General features: G+C 39.2%; 1 protein-coding gene across 2 annotated transcripts in view; it reads left to right on the forward strand.

Annotated features, from left to right (window-relative positions):
• Nucleotides 1–19,650, forward strand: part of TBCE (tubulin folding cofactor E) — a 51,976-nt gene that overhangs the window by 24,238 nt on the left and 8,088 nt on the right. Inside the window, exons 1-9 of one of the 2 annotated variants that reach the window (XM_058801202.1) lie at nt 998–1,014; nt 1,204–1,336; nt 4,095–4,179; nt 11,056–11,244; nt 12,266–12,354; nt 13,037–13,136; nt 14,903–15,005; nt 19,038–19,114; nt 19,365–19,460. In XM_058801202.1, coding sequence (XP_058657185.1) covers nt 1,237–1,336; nt 4,095–4,179; nt 11,056–11,244; nt 12,266–12,354; nt 13,037–13,136; nt 14,903–15,005; nt 19,038–19,114; nt 19,365–19,460 — 839 coding nt within the window. In that variant the 5' untranslated portion in view covers nt 998–1,014; nt 1,204–1,236. Of the gene's footprint in view, nt 1–997; nt 1,015–1,203; nt 1,337–4,094; nt 4,180–11,055; nt 11,245–12,265; nt 12,355–13,036; nt 13,137–14,902; nt 15,006–19,037; nt 19,115–19,364; nt 19,461–19,650 lie in introns of those variants that run through there. The other variant, XM_058801201.1, reaches the window with a different exon arrangement.

The raw sequence follows: 19,650 nt of genomic DNA on the forward strand, positions 1-19,650 counted from the left end.
CTGATGTTGATTATTTACTGTCATTACTGCTCCAGTCTTGGTGGTGCCAACATTCAAATGATATTGTTTGCACTCAGCTGTTATGAGACACTGAACTATGAAACACAAGAGATTTAAAAAGGTAAAAAACATCAGTTAGGATACTTTGATTTTTATAAACACAGCTCTTAGATCTTGCCATACCTATCTCTATCAAATTGAAGAGCTCTTACTCAATTTCTGTTCCTCACCGACTGGTACTAGAACACACTCAGGTCTTTCATTTTTTGCTGTAATCTTACGCACAGTGGACATTTCGATTTTCCTGGATCCCCCCCGGGATATTTCCCCCAAATACTGAATGTTGAAGTAAATGCAGCAGCAAATGTAGCAGCGTGCAGAGGAATACAAGCGTGTGGGAGTCCGCCTGGCGCGGGGGTGCTGCGGGGGAGCTCTGCTGCTCGCTGAGCCGCCCGCGTTCTCCTCAGCTGCCGCTCCGTGAGAGCGCCCCAGCCTTGAGCTACGCACTGGAACCATCTCTTACTCAGTGTCTGTTCACCGGTGCCGCAGGGCTTTGCCCACGCCGTGCTGCTTTACAGCACGACAGCACTTCCCCCGGGCCCTCTTCCTCTCTCCTCACCGCCCGCCGCAACTCTGCGGCCACTCCCCGGGAGGCGCAATTCGTGGGGACGGGCGGGACACCCGCCACCGCCCCGCGGGCCCCGCTCGCCCAATCAGAGCACCCGCCTCTCGCTCCGCGGCATGCTGGGAGCTGTAGTCCGGGGCGGACAGGCCGCGCGGCGGGGCCACGTTGGTGAACACCATTACCCAGAAAGCTCCACGGCGGCGACGCCCCGGGCCGTTTTGCCCCTGAAGGCGGTGTCTCGAGCAGAGTAGAAGGCGGGGCGGGCCAATAGCGGACCAGGGCAGGGCTGCGCCGGGGGTCGCGGCCAATTGGAGCGCTCCGAGAGCCGGGAGGGGCAGGGCGGCGGGTGCCGCGCGGGGCGGAAGTGCGGCAGCGGAGCGGCCCCGGCGGTGCGTGAGCGGCGGCCGCGGCCCCGAGCGTGTGGAGCGGGGGCTGAGGGCGGCCCACAGGAGCCGGCTCGGCTCCGGGAGCGGGGAGCGGCAGGGTGGCGCCGGGCGGCAAAAGAGCAGCTCAATGTACGGGCGTTGTGAGAGCAGCGGCTTGCGCGTGTGTTAAGGGCGTTCCTCCTGTGCCTGCAGGTCCGGGGGCAGCCCGGTTCCCGCGGCCCCGGAATGGCTGCCGGGCTGCCGCCCGATGCGCTGGGTCGGCGGGTCGCCTGTGGCACCGACTACGGGACTGTGCGCTATGTGGGCAGCGTGTCTCCTACTGCAGGTAAGCGCCACACAAGTAATAATCTTCACGTTTTATGGCTGTTCTCATGGTTCTACTCATGTTTTTTTTCATTAAAAAAACCCAACAGCGTCGAGTAAAACGAGGCAATTTACAATTTGATTTTCCTCATTGTTCTTGTGTAAATGTGGTGACTTCTGTGTGAGGTTTTTAGGTTTTTTTCTTTAAAGAAGTCAGAGTTGTCAAAAGGAGTGTAAGAAGAACTTCACAGTCTTTTCCGTGATCTCTGTGCAGACAGTCAGGGAAGGTGAGAGGTAGATTTCCAGACCAGGTGATAACATATTGTGTTGGGTTTGTGTGTCAAGGCTCTGAGAGTGGCAGGGGCTACAGGGGTGGCATCTGCCACCGGAGAAGCTGCCAGAAGCTTTCTCCGTGTCCTACAGAGCCGCTGCCAGCCGGCTCCAGGGTGGGCCTGCCACTGGCCAAGGCTGAGCCCGTCAGTAATAGTACTTGCACCTTGGTGAAACCTTCTTTAAGAAGAGGAAGGAAAAGAGACTCTTTGCATGAAGGTAGCTGTGGCCAGAGAAGAGCTGAGTGAGAAAATGTGTGAGCAACAGCCCTGCAGACACAAGGGTCCGTGAAGAAGGAGGGGAAAGATGTACTCCGCACTCTGGAGAGGCCCTGCAGATCTACTGAGACACACGCTGTTTCCTGGCAGCCCAGGGGGTCAGCAGGGATTCAGAGATCCACCTGCTGCCCATGGAGGAGGCACACACAGGTGGATGCCTGAAAGGAAGTGGTTACCACACCAGAGCAGGCTCCTGGTAGACCTGAGAGATAAGCCCTGCTGGAGCAGGTTTCCTGGTAGATCTTGTGTCCTGGAGTAGCCTTTTCCTGAAGGACTAAGAGTTCCAAACTGGAGCAATTCCAGAGGAAGCATGCTGTAGCCTGTAGGGAGGAGTTATGTTGGACCACTCCATGGAGGACTGTCTTCTATAGGAGGCACCTGCACTGGAGCAGGGGAAGGACCACCCTCTTTGAGGAGGAAGCAGCAGAAATAAGGTGTGATGAACTGACTGTAACCCCCATTCTCCAGCTCTCTGTACCTCTCAGGGGAGGAGGTAGAGTGCAGGAAAGAGGGAGAGCTGAGGTGGGGTTATTTTTAAGATTTGTTTTACTTCTCATTAGGCTACTCTGATTCTGCTTGATAATAAATTCAATTGCTTTCCCCAAGTCATGTTTTGCCCATGACAGTAAACAGTGGGTGATCTCTCCCTGTCCTAATCTCAGCTCATGAGCCTTTTGTTGTATTTTTTCTCCCCTGCTCAGCTGAGGAGGGGAGTGACAGAGTGGCTTTGGGTGGGCACCTGGTATCTAGCCTGGGCCAACCCACTATAGATGTTCAAATTTATGGGAAGATTCCTGGTGCTTGGAAGAAGACCAGCCTTGCATACTGTTCTAGAAGAGGCAAGAAGGATGACCAGGAAATGTAGACTCATTAGCCTCACTTCAATTTTGGGAAAGCTGACATAGCATGTTTCCTTGGAATCCATTTCCAAGCCTGTGAAGGACAAGATGGTAGTTGGGAGTATTTGGTACTTGTAAATAAGAAGAAGTTGTGCTTGGTAAATGTAATTACTTTCTACAATGATATGACTGTGAATGTGGATGAAGGGAGAACAAGTCAATATTCCTTGACTTCAGTAAGTCTTTGAATAATGTCTTTGTAATGAATTTTATTTGGAAGCTGAAGAAATACAAGGTTAATGGACTGTTAAATTATTTGAAAGCTGTCCAGTGAAAAAGTAATTAAAGACTTGATATCTGTAATGAGTGAGTACTACCAAAGTAAATGCTGGGGTTTGTATTGTTTCATGTATTCCTCAGTGATTTGGGTGATGAACAGTGTTCACCCTCAAATGGCTGCTGTGATGCAAGGTAGAATTGCAATCCAGGTCAAGGTTTATGAACTTGAGGTTTGAACCCAGGAGATTCAAGGAGGATAAATTTCTGCAGCTAGTATGGATGAGGGAGTATTAGTGACTCAGAGAGTCTGTTGCAAAGGGCTTGGGAGTTAGGTTGGATACCGTTATGAATATGAGCCAGCAGTGACCCCTGTAACAAGCAGAGATCCATGTTGTACTGGGCTGCCTTAGAGGGAAGTGATGAGCATGGCCTACTAGTTAAAGGAAGCTGTTGTCCCTCTCTGGAAATGGGGTTCTTGACAAGGTTACCCTTGGAATAATGTATCTGCTGTGGAGCTATTCCAGTTCAAGAGGGATGCAGACAAACTTGAGAGGATCTCAAAGGTCTTCTCTCTTGAGGAGTCTTGGAAGGCTACCAGGGTGGTGAAGGGCACTGACCATACACATGTGTTGTGCAGAGGTTGAGGATCTGGGCTAGGTTAATGTGGTGAAGAGAAGAAAAAGCGCCATCCAATGGCTTCCTGCAGCTGTTTGACAGCTGGTTACAAAGGAGGCAGAGCCAAACTCTTCTTACAAGTACTACATTATACAGTAAAGGGTAATGGCCACAGCAGGAAAACCTTTCCCATTACCTTGCTACACTACAATGCAGCACTGGAATATGCTCACCAGATGGGTTGCAATCTTTCTCTCCTCAGAAATTTTCGGGGTCTGGCTAGGTAACAAATTACCTGACTGACTTTTTTTGGTGCTGGTGATAATCTCCTGCTTTGAGAGAGACGGTTAGGCTGAGTGAGCTGCAGAGGTTCTTTCCAGCTGTGATATCTATGGATATGGTGCTGTAAATTTGAAAAAGTATCAACCGTTTTTTTCAGGAATTTGGCTGGGCGTGGAATGGGATGATCCGGAGAGGGGAAAGCATGATGGCAGCTATGAAGGAACACAGTATTTTACATGCAGGTGAGTTGGTTCACAGCATTGGCATGTCATGTGTGGTGACAAGATGCTCATGGGGAAGGGCCCTTTGGCAGTTTTTAGGGCAAACCTTTCTGTTATCAGTTGGCCAGTATTAAAAAGGTCATAATTCTGAGTGCTCTGACTAGCTAACCCATAGAGGCTCCAGCACTGATATTTATCCAGTTACAGGTATTAGGGTATAGTAAATACTTAGAAAATACAAGTCATGTTTTCAGAGGTATGTTATAAAAATGATACTTTTGAATGTTATTGTTATTCTTAGTAGGTTTTAGATCTTTTACTTTAGTTAGGAAATCAGTATTTCCTGGTGACTTTCATTAAGTAATTCTGAACTGAAATATTGGTCCATATTAAGTGTTTCAAATACAGTTTATATTTGAATTTAAGCTGACTGGCATATATCTTGTTAAGGGAAAATGCCAAGTTCCTGTTAATGATTTGGGTTATATTTGTATCACTAAGGAATTGTAAATATATTCATTGGATTTAGTATATGCAAAACATAGTGCAGCTGTGTGGGGTTTTTAAATATATGCAGGCATTACATTTAAGTGAAAGGGTTTGAGCACTTAACATGTTTGAAATTGTGGAATACAGGACTCTAAGATGGATATTAACTGCAGCAAGTCGTTGATTTCTATGTCAGGACACATGCAACAGCTAAAAGTCTATAAGTTAAATAGTAACTGGATGAGTTCATAGAAGAAAGTCATCAATAACTCTTAAATACTAGAGACTGCTAGCTCAGTAAGTTCCTGAGCATAGAAGTGGTGAAGGATGAGAGAACAAAATCTATTCTGCAGAAAAATAAGCAGAAAACACCACCTGTGAGGACTGGATATTTTTCCCTTGTATCCCTAGTATTTAAATAATAATAAAACAAGGCTTGAGGAGGCTAAACACACTTAATACAAGAAAAAAAATCAACATTGCTGGATTTTTTTGTTTCAGCTAAGGAATTGGAAATGATGGTTTCAGCACAACCAAGTCTTAAATTAATATATTAGTGGAAGTTGCTTCCTAAATGTTTTGAATTTACTTGAAACAGTTGCCTATGTTCTGCTGCAGGAGAAAAAAAAAGTAGAAATAATTGGCTGACCATTCCAAATCTCTCTGGACAGAAAAAGGAATTGAACATTTCATGCATGTTTATTCAGAAACTCGATTGCTTTACATTTGTGTGTGTATGATATTTATATATATGTGTATAGACTCTTGGGTTTTTAGTAGCCATTAGTGTGCTTCCAGGAGATGAGATCTCAGAACCCTTGATTCTTGATGTAAGAATCAATGTTTTGAGTGAAGCTCAATACCCATAACAAATGTAAATGTTGTGGTCTTCAAACATGTTGTTCTTTCAATACCTGTTCTTTGTGCTGTGCTAGTTTCCAATCAGAAGAGGTCCTGCTGGATTCTAAGAGAATACATAGTTCCAGCAGTCCACCAAGACACACAGACATAACTTCCTGTGTGCAGACACATTTGTAGTTCTTCTGTTGACTATTGCAAAAATGTAGGCAAACTTAAGTAAGAAATAGTTACCTTATTTTAGCAAAAGGGTGCTGAAAAACAAAACTGAAAACATCACCTAAACTCCCACAACTGAAAACATCACCTCTTTACTACTACTGATTAGGAGGGAATAATGTTTCTTTGTACATGAATATACACATCTGAAAAAAATGCTGTATTTTTCCCCTTATCATAAGTATCCTTTGCCTACAAGCCTACTTTGCTCACTCCTTGAATTCTGATAAGCAGAAGCAGCTGATCAAGTAGCTTGTGCTGTAAACAAATGCAGTGAAAGGACATTTTGAAATTAAGGCAATTTTGAAAATAACTGCTTTAAAAAATACATCTTTCAGAGTGACATTTGAAAATAAGACCATAAGAGGAAAATAAAACTGATTTTGAGATTCTCATTACCAGAGAATCTTCTTTCTTTTCAAGTCCTTACTTGAAACAGTAGGTCTGTTTACAGCTCTATGTGATCTCTATAGTAGGTTTTTTGAAAATATGACCTCAACTTTTATGTTTCATAAAAGGCAGTACATTTATCTGGGTCATTATGTGGTGATAATTTAACTTCTTATGAATATGAGTACCAAGGAACAAAACTGCCATGCTTCAAATTATGCTGACATCATGAGCATGTTCATCAGCCCAGTATCAGCTACAAATGGCAATGCACAATCTAGTGGTGGTTTTGTGTTCAGTTTTTCCCTGATAATAGGATCTTGTTTCTTAATAACTGAGGAAGCTACTATTTTAGCTGTCAGTTACAGCTACTATTTTAGCTGTCAGTTGCAGTAGTGTATAATGTAATTATGTTCTGCAGTCCTTCAAGAGAAATGAGTAATCAAGCCTTAAAACTGTGTTAAAATTTGTATGCAGCTTTTGAAACATGAGTGTGCTTTCCAACATGTTCTTGTCCCACAGACCCACTGACACATTTGCATGCATGTGTTCCCCTGGGAAATGTGGGTTACAAGCACACCCTCCTCCCCTGGTTGTCCTATTCTTGTTGCATGATGATCTGCTTCATGATGATTCAAGATTATCTGCTCCATGAAGGATCTGTTTATATTAAATTAGGCTATTTTTTCTTCAAGGATGACACACTCACCTCCAGGAATATCTACCTAGAGAACAAACAAACTCTTCACATACAGGAAAGAATATAATTTTAGTGTCCACGAAAAAAAAATTATTTCCATTTTGCAAAGGCAGAAAGCATTCCTAAGATTCCTGAGAAGGTTTTAGTTAAGAAGTTTTGTTCATCAGAAACTCGTGCTCTTTGCTGCCAGTAGAATTGTGTTGAAACAAAAGGCTGTCCCTAACTGCTGCTCAAACATGTACTGTGCACCAGCAGAACCCCAAGATGGCATCTAAAGCTGCAGATGTCTGTCTGTCTTTCCTTGTTTTTTGAAAGCCCAGAGTCAAGTTTCATGTCTGTTTAACTAAGGTAAACTTTCAAGAACTTGAAGTACTTGCTCATGCTTGCAAGGCTTCTTCTGTTCAGTCAGGAATTTGATACACTATGGCAGCTTAGTGTTAGATGTCATTTATAAGCATTGTTTGGTGCCACAGCCTCTTTCTAAAACTTGAAGGATTTTCTTTACTGCTGTGTGTAGATTCTTCTAATAGAAGTTTTGTCTGTTGAACACCTTCCCCTAGAGGGAAGAGATCTGTTCATATCTGTGTAGAAAAGACATTAATGGATTCAAACAGCTCCACTTTGTGACACCTTATGAGCCTTGTAGTGCATTTGCTGCAGTCATGGTGGTAATTGCCTGGAGCTGATCATTGCAAACAGACTGTACTGGGCACAGAAGCCCTTTGATCCATGTTTACTGCCTAGGCTGATAAAGCTGACATCTCTCTCTGTGGCTCAGAGCTTCTGCAATCAGACAGCTCAAGTGTGTAGCTGTTATGATTTATGTACTCCTGCATTTTTCTTCAGTGCTGAGAAGTGTGTGTGTGATATTTCCCTAGCATATGAAGAGCCATCATGTACCTGTAATGATGAGCAGTGCCATCACTTTGTTTTACATTAGCAAAGAATGATGCTAAATTTCCTCCTTATTCAATGGAAGCTGACAGCTAATCTAAATTTTAATGAATATCCTTGAAGCACCCTGGGTATGCCAGCAGATGGGTTGTATGCTTCAGGCTACTGAATCATGAATAGGAAGTGTCCTAGAAGATGACTTCTGAGATTGGGGTCAACCTTCCTATTTTAAAAGTCAGTAGGAAGTGTCAGTATTAACTAGAGCCAGCGCCTGCCAGAGCCCCACTTGTGCATATTCCAGATTTTCTGCTTAAGGAAATTGGGCCATATCTTCTACCACTCTATTTCCTCACAGTCTTTTGTTCTGGCTGCAAAACAATTTGCATACATGAGAACAAAATCTCTGTTCTCAGACTTCTGAGTGTTCATCTTAAGTCAGGTTGATCAGTAATCCATAGGTTCTTCCATCTCATAATATGCATGCTGGATGACTCTTTGGGTTAGGATTTATTTCTTTAATTCCCAGTTATGGAGATTGATGGCTAATAGGTGTGTATATGCATTAGTCCATGTGTTGTACATTATTTGTTTGATATGTACATGCAGGTTGTACAGTTCATATGTCCCCACTGTAACTTGTTTCCCTAAAACACAGGCAGTGTGTTTTAGGGAAAATGAGTTACAGTGACTTCTCTCCTTGAATGCACAATAATTTTCCCTGAAAATAGGTTCCTATTGCAGTTTCCTTTCCTGTCTTTTGTGACAGCTCCTAAAAAAGTAGATCAAATAAATAGACTGGAACTGAGAAAGAAGCTTAGGCTTTGGAATGGATTTAAATATACATTAGGTAACTTATAATAGCATGCAGAGTAACGGGAAGTGATAGCAACAGGAGAGAGAAAACCTATGACCTTTTGATCAGGACAAAAAGAGAAGTGTCTTGAGAGATAAATACACTAAGATTTTCAATTTTCCTATAGCTTTATATGACAGGGCACAGGGTAGCTAGCTAGGTTCCTCTGCTTTTTTTTTTTTTTTTTTTTTTTTTTTTTTCCTAAGGATAAACTAGTTCTTGCACAGAAAATGAAGAAGGAGATGCCAATAGAAGTGGTGACAGGACAGAAATGGGCTTAGGAATGGATATGGTGATGGAGAAACCCAAAGGTCTTGGCTACGACAGGGATAAATGGCATGACAGGAGGAATGCAGAAGTGTTCTAGATTAGCTCTGGTGAGAGGGTTGAGGAGAGCAGAACTGTTGAGTGTAGAGGGATGGTAATGACAAAATCATGGTGATAGGAAATTGGATAGTCGTTGTCAGAATAAATTTACAGCAGGACCTAGTGTGAATTACAGATAGACAGGAGCACAGGGATTTTTTCCAGAGCCACAAGCAGAATCCTGTACTATCTGCCATCTTTGAAGCTGTTTGACTTAATTAAATGCAGAAGTGATATATTTGGAGGCAAGAGATGTTCTAGTTCAGGTCGTAAAAAGGCAATTTACTGTTTTAAGAAGAGGTATTAAAGAATCACATCATTTTTACACTAGAGAAAGTTCAATATTTAAATCAGTCAAGTGTTTGCAAGCTATGAAGAATTTCAAAGGAATGGAAGAAATTACTTAAGAGAAGGTTACTGAATTAAAAAGGTATTGAAAATGCTTATCAAACATGAAAAGTTCATACCAGATTTATATTCTTTAGTAATTTGCCTTTCTTCTTCTTTTGTAATCATTGCATTCTAAGCATAGTCATTACAAAACTAGACTGAAAATATTTTGAAAGTAAATACTATTGAGTTTCTACCTAGGTCCTTCTTAAGGATATGAGAGAAGAAAGGCTAATGAATGAAACAGGCACAGGAAACTTCCAGCACTGATTTTTTAACAAAAATGTGAATACATGCTGCCCAAACTATTCCATCTACTTGTAATAGGTTCATAAGATTTGGGGCCTTTAGTTACTGTTTTTTCTATGAGAATTTTGAACTTTGTAGCACTGGTGGTTTATATTATGATTTGCTAATTAGACACTTGATGCTCACATGCTGTTTTGAGAAGTTTTATTTACATGAGTGATGTCTTCCTCCTGGTACCAAAAGCCTACCAAAGCCTGTTGTCTTCTCAGCTTGACGGCAGACAGATATTCATAGCTACCAATTTTCTTCCTGATGTTTTCTGGCCGATGCTCCTATCAGATCCTCACCATTCCCATAACTTGTCTCTGCTAGTTCTTCCCTGATACTGTGTTTCCTCGCTAATTTTGCTAGAAAATGTCAAAGCAATTGCGTGGTGAGACACGGGAATGCAACAAAGTTTTTTCAGTGCTCTAAAAAAGCCAAGAAACTCCACTGGACTGACTTAAATATGCGTTATTGGTTGGATATTTCTGTTGAATATTCAAAATTGTTACCAAGTTGGTATCAGGATTTTTCAAAGTTTGAGTTTGTAGAAGAGTTCTGAGTGCTACAATTTGTATGTTTTGTCATTTGTGAGCATTACTAGTGAATTATGCAAATCAAATACAGTGTGGCAATCACTAGTCTGAGTATTCCTCAGGCTTTGATAAAACTCCGGGTGCATTTATTGTATGATTTAGGTAGCTTTGTGTCTATCCTTAGGTAGAAACTTCTTTTTTGGAGAACCTGACTTCATAATGAGTTTGGAAATAACAGAGCAGTTATTTTTGTCACAGACATATTTTATGAAAAATCCTTTTGCTGGGATCTTTTCTCCTGAGAAGCTGGGAAGCTTCAGCTTCTCCATGTTTTGCTACTTTGGAATGTGATTTGGAGAACTGTTTACCCAGCATGTGAAATTGTTTTTACTTGATGACCAATGACAGCCACCTGTGTCAAGGCTGTAAGCAGCAATTTTATTATTCATTACATTCCTTTGCTAGCCTTCTGGTGAAATCCTTTTCTTCTATTCTTTTAATATAGTTTTAATATATCATTTTCTTTTAATATAATATATATCATAAAATAATAATTCAGCCTTCTGAAACATGGGATCAAGATTCTCATCTCTTCCTTTGTCCTGGGGCCCCTGCAAACACCACCACAATATTTAATAATGGTACTGACACTGTAATTTTGATGTGTAATTTTGATTTTAGGGAGCTAGTGCTCCAGTCCTCATGGTATCTCACTACTTCTATCAAGTACTGTCAGATACTCTGAGAGTCTTACCTGGCTTGCTGGGAACAGTGATGTTTACAATTAGTCTGTAGAATTGCCTTTTGACTGCTTTGGCTCTCAGTACTTCTGTTTAAAGCAGTAATTAATTAGTCAGTGAATGTTAAGATAACAGTTTATATTTCAGCTTTTTCTGACTGCTCTATTCTAGGCATCCTAAAGGAGGATCATTCATCCGGCCAAACAAGGCAAATTTTGGAGTAGATTTTCTTACTGCAGTAAAGGATCGGTACGGATTGAATGATAAGCAGGATGTTCAGTGTGGCACAGGGAATACAGTAGTAATTGGAACGAAGACTGTGGAATTTATTGGCATGGATTCTGTTGCAGAACAGCAAAGGCAAGTGTCATATATGAAAATCTGAGATATATTATTAGTGATTGATCAATCAAGTAGTATTTCAGCTGTAAGGACTGCAATGCACATTAAATTGTTGTGTCTAAAAGCAAGTCAGACTGCACTGTGGTGGAGACAAGAAATCCTTCAATTGCCTTCCTAATTTACAGGTTTTACAAATACAAACTGGGATTATGTCATGTTTAAATGCTAACAGTCCTCATTCAGGTTTCATAAAGAAGCAGATGATGATATGTGGTGAGAAATGAGCGATAAATTATCATCACGTTGGCAGTCATCATACACATGCATGGTCTTTTTAAAATAGATGTATTTTAATGTTTTCTTAATATTTTACGGTGTTTTGTAGTCTTTGTTTACTCATATCACAAATTCATTTCTAACCAAGAGAGGGAAGACAGAAAGTCACTGTACTGCTAGTGAAGAAGTTTTTCAATAAGTTGATGTCATGTTTATGTACCTAGAAGGATAAGAAAAGCAGTAACTTCCTGATGTGTCATAAATTGCAGTTCTAATGGCCCCCAGCAGAAGAGATGTATTAGTTCAGTAGGTGGCAGTCTCCTTCTGAGCTGATATTCCACAACTATTCTCCTTTTCTCCCAGAGCATACTAAGCAGTCAAAAATACTTCTAATAAGTGATACAAAGACTGCCCAAATAACTCCGAACCTCTTGAAAAACATGTTGCAAGAAACCTTTTTAACTCGGAATCTCTAATTAAATTCCAATTTGCACAGCTATATTTAATCTGTTTTACCAACTCTTTATTTCAGCTGGAACTATGGTTCAACCAGACTTATGTTCTAGTAGTGATGTAAAGGCAAAAAATAGAGATGTATCTCTTTTTGAGTGCGAATGACACTGCAGTGTGGTAATCTGCACATTGCTAATTCCAAAGGAGATACACATGAAAAGGGTGTTATGGAGTTGTAAAAACCAGGCATTTATGTAACACACCTATTTCTGTTTGAAGATTACCTAACAGAATGTTCTTTCTCACGTAGACAACTGAACAAACTGGTGGATATCTCGGTGCGTGAGTGTGCAGTGAGCCATGCTGGTCAGGAAGAGGAAATCAGCAGAACATGTGCCAGTATCCTTTTCTTGCTGTATTGCATGATGCCACAAATAAAGTACATACTTTAGCATTCCAAGTGTTCACGTCACTGAATGATACTTCTATCCTTTTATTTAAAAAAACCAAAAAATTAAACCTGAAGTTTATATTTAAAAGTTTAATGTAATGTTAAAAACTTAAACAGCCAGGCGCCTACAATTTTTGAGAGGAAATGCAAATTATGCATTAAAATAGAAGTGTAGTCATAGGTTGTTATTGTGACTGCAGTTTCAGAAGGCTCCAGCAATGGGTTTTTTAAAAATTCCCTAGAATAGATAACCATATAGAAGTAGAACTGATATGTTCTGTAGACACCAGAGGTTTCCAATATATAACAAATAATATGTTTAGTACACTGCATGCGGTGGCAGTGTTACAAAACTACAAAGCAGTTTTTATTTTTTAATTTTTAAGGACTTATAAGAGTTCCTGTCAGTATAGAAATGAATCCATTTGAGGATTTGTGTGGTTAAGCTCTTCTGTAAAACTATAAGCCATTTCCATATCAGAAATCAAAATAGAATTTGCTGTAACTGAGCAGTACCATCCCTTAGTGTAATCTTCTTCTCTTTGATTCAAAACGAAACCCTAATTCTAATTCTGAAAAAAGGAAGTTCAGTTTTAAGATAAGTTTTTTTTTCTTAACAAGAAATTTCAGATATGAGGCATATAAACTTATCAAAAAATCTGATATCATCTTGGGAGACAGTAGTAGCTATTGCTTCTCAAGTTCAAAATCTGGAAACACTTAATGTCAGGTATAAATATTCATATTTGGGTTTCTCTTCCTTTGGGGTGGGAACAAAAAACAAGAGTCTCAGGATTCAGCTTTCTAAATGTAACTGGATACAACAAGACTCATTCTAATGGGAGCTAAGGTTTTTTCTTTTGTTTTGTTTTTTTAAATCTTGTTTTTAAGCAACTGCTGAAGTTGTGGGCTGTAGTGTGGGCTATATTTTTCTGACATCTGTATTCAAGAAGAACCCTAGGAGTTCAGCTTCTGTGTAAAACTAAGTTCTGGAGAACATTTTCTTCAAAGTTTTAAGATTTGATCTTTGGGGTCTTTTTATTCTTGATACATTCTGGGTGCTCAGGCAGGTCTGCATTTAAGAACTCACTTTTGATTAGCCAACTGTGTCTTGACACTAAACTTAATTGTCCATAATGCTTTGACTAAACCTTAATTATCCCAAATCTTTGTCTATTTCTGTCCTAAAATGATGCTGATAAGAAATTGTTGAGACCATGGTGACAGATCTAGGGGAAAATTTCCTGTACAATGATGACATTGGAAAAGGAAGGAAGATGTTATTAAATAAAGCTCCAATTCTATTGAAACAAGAAAATTCATAAAATTCCAAAATAAAGAACATTTCTAGTACACACCTATACACAGTAATTGGCACATGCCACAATAATTTTCTGGTGTGAAGTAACACAATGGATTAAGTAGCAGCCTAAATCACCAGGTTTTTTAATTTATTCTTATTGTTATTGTGACAAAAATGTATTTTTAAAGTAGTTATAGGTCCTCTAGTTTCTTCAATATTTAGCAATGAACAGCTGTTTGCAATCTGGGTGCTATTTGTAAATCTATCTTTGCTTGGAGCATATAATGATTTATTGTTATCAGCATGCATGAGAATACAGAGAAATTTATTTTAATTCACCCGGAATAATTTTTTCAGTTTTTCATTGTTGAGAAGCGTACTCTAGACTGAAGGGTATTCAGAAGTTTTTTGTAAAAAAATGGAAAACAAAATGAGATTGATGCTGGAATCTGATGCTTACAACTACAAACTGATACAGTCTGAATCAGTTTTGTATTGTTTTGACCTTCTGTTTGCTTTAAAAAAGAAAGAAGGTAAATCTGTTACTGATTTTTTTGTGCATGGAATGTTGGAAGAATAGAAGTGATTAACCATCCACCAGCTTTTATGTGGAAATTTTACCCCTAAGTGTGTAACTGTAAACTACATTGAGAGATTTTTATGAGAATATGCAGGTAGATTATGCCTTAGGAAAGAAATAAAAATTTCTCTTTCAGGGTGAATAATGAAAACTGATTTGAAGACTGCGGATTTGAGGATCTTTATCTTTTCTTCTTTGTAGTGATACTTGCTTATTGAGAGGGGATTTTACATACTTTTGTTTTTCTGGGGTCTGGATAGTCATGTAGGCTCCTCATTTTCAGTCAACACTAAGGAGCTTAAGCCCAAGCTCTGGCTTTGTTTCATTTAATATTAATGAAAATCATTCTTTTCATGTTGAAAACTTAGTGAAAGAGGCCACAGAGGAATAAATATGCATTCTTGAATAAATACTCATTCTGGAAGCAGGAAAATATATTAGGAAAGAGTATGTTTGAACATAACTAGAAATATATTTTATTATATTTTAAAATATATGACATCTTGGCAGTGATTTTAATTTTTGGAGGGTATAAATTTCTTTAATGTGTAGCTCCTAACTAATGACTTAAATAAATGTGATTATTCATTATGCAATTTTTTTTTTAATGCAGTGAAAACAAAATGAAATTTCCATCTACATCAACTTTTACATCCAGTGCATTTTCAAACTTGAAGATTCTGGCTCTTAATCAAACTGAAATAACATGGACAGAGGTAATAGCCTTTCCTGATCTTTTTAAAATTTAATATCATTAGGTTTCTGAGGCAGGGGAAGCACAATAAATATTTGTGCATTGTATTGTTCTACTGAAATCAAATCATCCTTAGAAAAGGTGCTGTTGGGTAACTGTGTTAGTTACATATTGACTAATGTACTTCCTACATAATGAAGGAAGTGATATTGGCATAGGAGTCTAATAAGAAACATTTTACTTCATCTACATCTGTAAATTGCCAAATCAGAAGAAAGCAGTTGGAGTACAATATAGCTTCATGTCCCAAAGTTTTTTTAAGTGAAAACCTTTTGGTTTGTGGTAGCTGTTGAAGATTTACGTGTCCTTGTCTGCATGCAATAGAACAAATGCAAAGAGAAAGAAAATATTTCCTTATGATGAGAAAAACATTGGTTTGGCCTCACTTAGCATCAGCAGGAGACTGATTGGTATCTTTGCCCATACTGATGGTTCTTGAACCACATGATGCCTGGTTATTGGCAGCAGAGAGCTGAGGAAAAACAAAGCTCTGCCTTGTTTCAGGCACTGAAACATGTGCACACTTAAATGACTCTCTCCTGGTATGGTGTCTTATTAGGAATGAAGTCCTGTTGTCAACTCTAGTTAGCAGTGGGCCTTTTTTCAGAGATGGGGCTTAGGATGTGCATCTCAGTGTCCTGGTACTTAGAACAGCTTCTAAATTCCAAACTGTTATTTGGATTTCTCGGGGTCAGATTTTATAGTACTGCATTGTAAAGTTACATGACTTTTCAGATTTCAGCTGCTAGCTGCTGATCAATAAAAGAGCATTTAACAAAACTGGAGTTTGAGTAGAAAGAAGCTTCTGCATTCTCTTGTCTTGCAGCAGGACTAGAGGAAGGTCACTGATGTGTTTTTGTTTAGTGTCCATTCACTGTGCTCTTAAAACTGCCTGTGAGATTTATGGCAGGACAGTCAATAATCCTTCCACAGTAGCAGCAACATGAATGGTGAAGCGAATGGAAGAATTAAGTGGCTACAAACACTTTAACTGTCACCTAGTGCTCCTCAGAGTAAATCTGTGCATTGTGGTGTTTAAAATGTTGGTACCTGCCAGCAGCTGTCCTTCATCCCTCCATGGGGTGACTGAAAGGCCGCTTGGAGCCATGGCTGCAGATGAGTTCTCCAGGGCTAACTCAATGGCAGTGAAAAAGCCCCAGCTTAGCCAGAGCAATTCAAAATGATGCAGCTTTTGAATTTTTTCTTTTTTTTGAAACTCTGCTTTAGCTGATGATTCGTCATAGGCCATAAAGACATCTTTGGTTCCAAAATCTGTTTTATAAATTTGTTCCAGTTCACTCCCTGTAAGTTAGGAGACATAAGCCTGTGCTTCAAAGTGGTGTTCCAGGGCAGTCAAACAAAAGGGGAAAAATAAAGGCATGTGCCTGACATCAGTACTCTGTGAACAAACTACTTGAAAATGTCACTGCTTAGGCTCTGAGGGGAATTACTTGAAAATTCAACTTTCAAATAGAAAATAGTCATGAATATAATCCAAGCAAATGAGAAATACATTTAAATTGTGGATGGCAATATAAGCAAAAGTCTTAGGAGTGTTTTAATTTTAATGAAAACAATTTATGGTGAACAGCATTTCAAAATTACTTGTTGTTATATGTAAGAATATATGGCATTGAGATAGTTATAATTGGATTTTTTTAGTTTGTTCCTCTGTTTTGAAGTATTTTTCACAGGAGAGGGACACGCTTAACTGTTATGCAGTAATACAGAGCTCCACATTCACATGCCTTGAACATCAGTTTTCAGAAAGAATTCTTTCATTAGTATATGATTTGCATATATCTAAATACTTCTCAGATTATTAGTATATCAGATATACTAATAAAGTATATAATAAAGATATACTAAGTAAAAGAGCTTATTACTGTAGAATTGTTGAGTGATTGTTCAAAACATAACATATAACTTTCAAGGGGGGAAAAATGTCCTGTAAAATGACTTAAAGTTAGCAGCCATTGACTTAGAAATTGAATTAATGCATCTGAGTGTAATGAATTTGTATTTATGGCTCCAAACCCTTTCTTTCTTATTCAGCATTTAAATCATAATGTTATATTTGTGATTCTGTTTTCAAACTAAGATTTTGTATTTATAATATAATCTACTATTATACAGGGTAAAAGAAAAATCTGGGTTAGAACAGAAGTGCAGGATCATGCTTCTGGCACTAGCAAGTAGCAGCAGGTAGTTGGGAAAAATTCTAGGCAAAGGGTAAGCACATGGTAAGAGCTTCTTAGAAAGTAATCTGGAATTGTGTGGCTCTGTGAGCTCAAGACTATATACCTCTAATTAATATTTGTGGATGTTTTTGTTTCATGATTTATCTGACTGTATTAAGAACCCATTTGAAAATTTTGCTGTGCATATCATTTAACATAAATTCAACCTTTTTTGGGTTCTGATATTGCTGCCTGGTAATTTAATTTAGTAAGTCCCAATGGTTTATATGAAAGTAACTGAGAACAGCTATTCTCCATTTCATGGTTGTAATTCCTGTTTAGCTTCTTTGTGCCTTTCCCAATTATATTATTTGCTTCCTGGGATAAACAGACTAAAGGTACAGGAATATCATGAACTTACATGATGACAATTGTTTCTTGTTCTCATCTTTTTTTTTTTTGCAATGGCTGTTGCATTTCCATTCTTCTGGTTTTGAGCATAGTGGCTCTCTTCTGGGTATTTGTTACCTCCCCATCAGCTATCCACAATGAGGCTCTAGTCTTTCCTGGGGGTTAATTCCATGTCAGATCTCTGAACTTTTGTTTCTGAGGAAGCTATTTTAAGCAGTAGCTGGAAATTTGGCAATTAGAGTTTTTTGGAATCGTGCTGCGACCTACCATTTAGCAATTTTCTAGTCATATTGAAAAATCTTCAGGTACTTCAGGTTTGTGCAGTTTTTTTTTTTTATTCCATCCAACCATCCCAATGCTGGGCTGTGGTGGAGCAATCTCTGTTACTGAACATGCACCTCATTTCTCTTGACTCTGCAGGTTTCTTGTCATGCTTCTTCATCACCAGTCAATACCTATTTTGGTCTGTCTTGTTGACATGGGGGAACACTATCAGATTAAAGAGATGAAATATCTGTTCCCTGCTCTTGCTTTGGAACAGGAAAAGTTGTTATATCTGAGTTTGTGTTTGTGTGTTACAGATATGCCAGCAGATATGATTTTTCATATTTTTGGGGGTGAAACAGTTGAGTTCCAAGTCACAGGCTGCCGCTGGAGGAGCTCCCAGTGTTTACCCTTGGCATGGTGTCTCTTATGAGTCAGTTGTATAGACCTGCAGCTGGATGGATTCATGCTGTGTAAAGTTAAATAAAGCTGTGTAAAGTAAAATAATACCTTTTATACAATTTCAAGGCACAAGATCTAATACAAAAGTATCTTTGTTAATTTTGTAGCCCTTTTTGAATTGATTTATTTTCTTTAGAGTACTTGAAAACTTCAGGGTATATTGAAGTCATGCAATTCTTGGGTTTTAGTGGGTTATAGGCTGGCACAGTCCCAAGACAGAAAAGGCTTCAAGCTCTGAAAAATTAACATATTAAAAATATTCTATCAGATGTATTATGTGTATTAGCTATACATAGGTTCTGGAACTTCTGCACATGTACAGAGTTTGTACAGCCAGTTCCTCACCTCATCGTAGGGAATACCTGGTCACTCCAACTCACTGAATAAATTATTCAGTTTTCAGGTCACTCAGTTTCCAGTCTCAACTGTGAGGGTGGCCACAAGCCTGGGACTTAGAGTCCTGTGACTGCAGAACCCCTCTGATGTCATCTGCGCTGGCAGATGCAGGCACAGGGGAGCCATCTGGAAGAAAGGGAAGACTAGGAAGTCTTTAATAATTGTTCCTCTGGTTTGGAGAGCCACAGCTTGTTCTGAACACATTCAGAGCAAATTTGCATGAAGTATAATTTCTGAAATATTCCCATCTTTTGTAATATTAAATAAAGTTTTGCTCTTAGGTTCTTCTTTGTGCTCAAGGATGGCCAGTACTTGAAGAGTTGTACCTTTCTTCTAATACTATTACAGTTTTGGAAAGGTGAGTAACATGAGTCAGTCAGTTGTTAGCCACTGGTGTACCACAAAGTTACACAGCACATAAAGTTACATTCCTGTAGCATTTACATCACCAAAACAATAATTGATGCAAATTTCACATGATGTATTTCAGAACATTTATAAACGTGCACAATTGTGTGCATGCAATTATATACTTAGGAAAATAGTGTTTTTATTGGCCAATAACTTTAAATGTTCTGGTTTTGTGTTTGTTTTTTCCAATATATCAGACCTGATAATGTCCTGCAGACCCTGAAGTTGTTAGACCTTTCAGACAACCAGCTACTGGATGGAAATCAGCTGCATCTCATAGCACAGCTCCCCAGGTAGCTGTAAACAAATTTGCTGGAAATTCTTTGTCCTAGATATTCATCTCCGTAGTCCTTGTTGGCTGAAATGTGATAGTATTGATGTTGCATGAAAGATTCATGAGATCTTGAAATAGAGGCATTTTGCCCTCTTGAGGAGAGTAACTGCATTATTTAGTTGAGCTATTTTAATATAATCTTGCTTTTG

The sequence above is a fragment of the Ammospiza caudacuta genome, chromosome 3, assembly GCF_027887145.1.
Source record: "Ammospiza caudacuta isolate bAmmCau1 chromosome 3, bAmmCau1.pri, whole genome shotgun sequence".
NCBI classification, from domain to species: Eukaryota; Metazoa; Chordata; class Aves; order Passeriformes; family Passerellidae; genus Ammospiza; species Ammospiza caudacuta.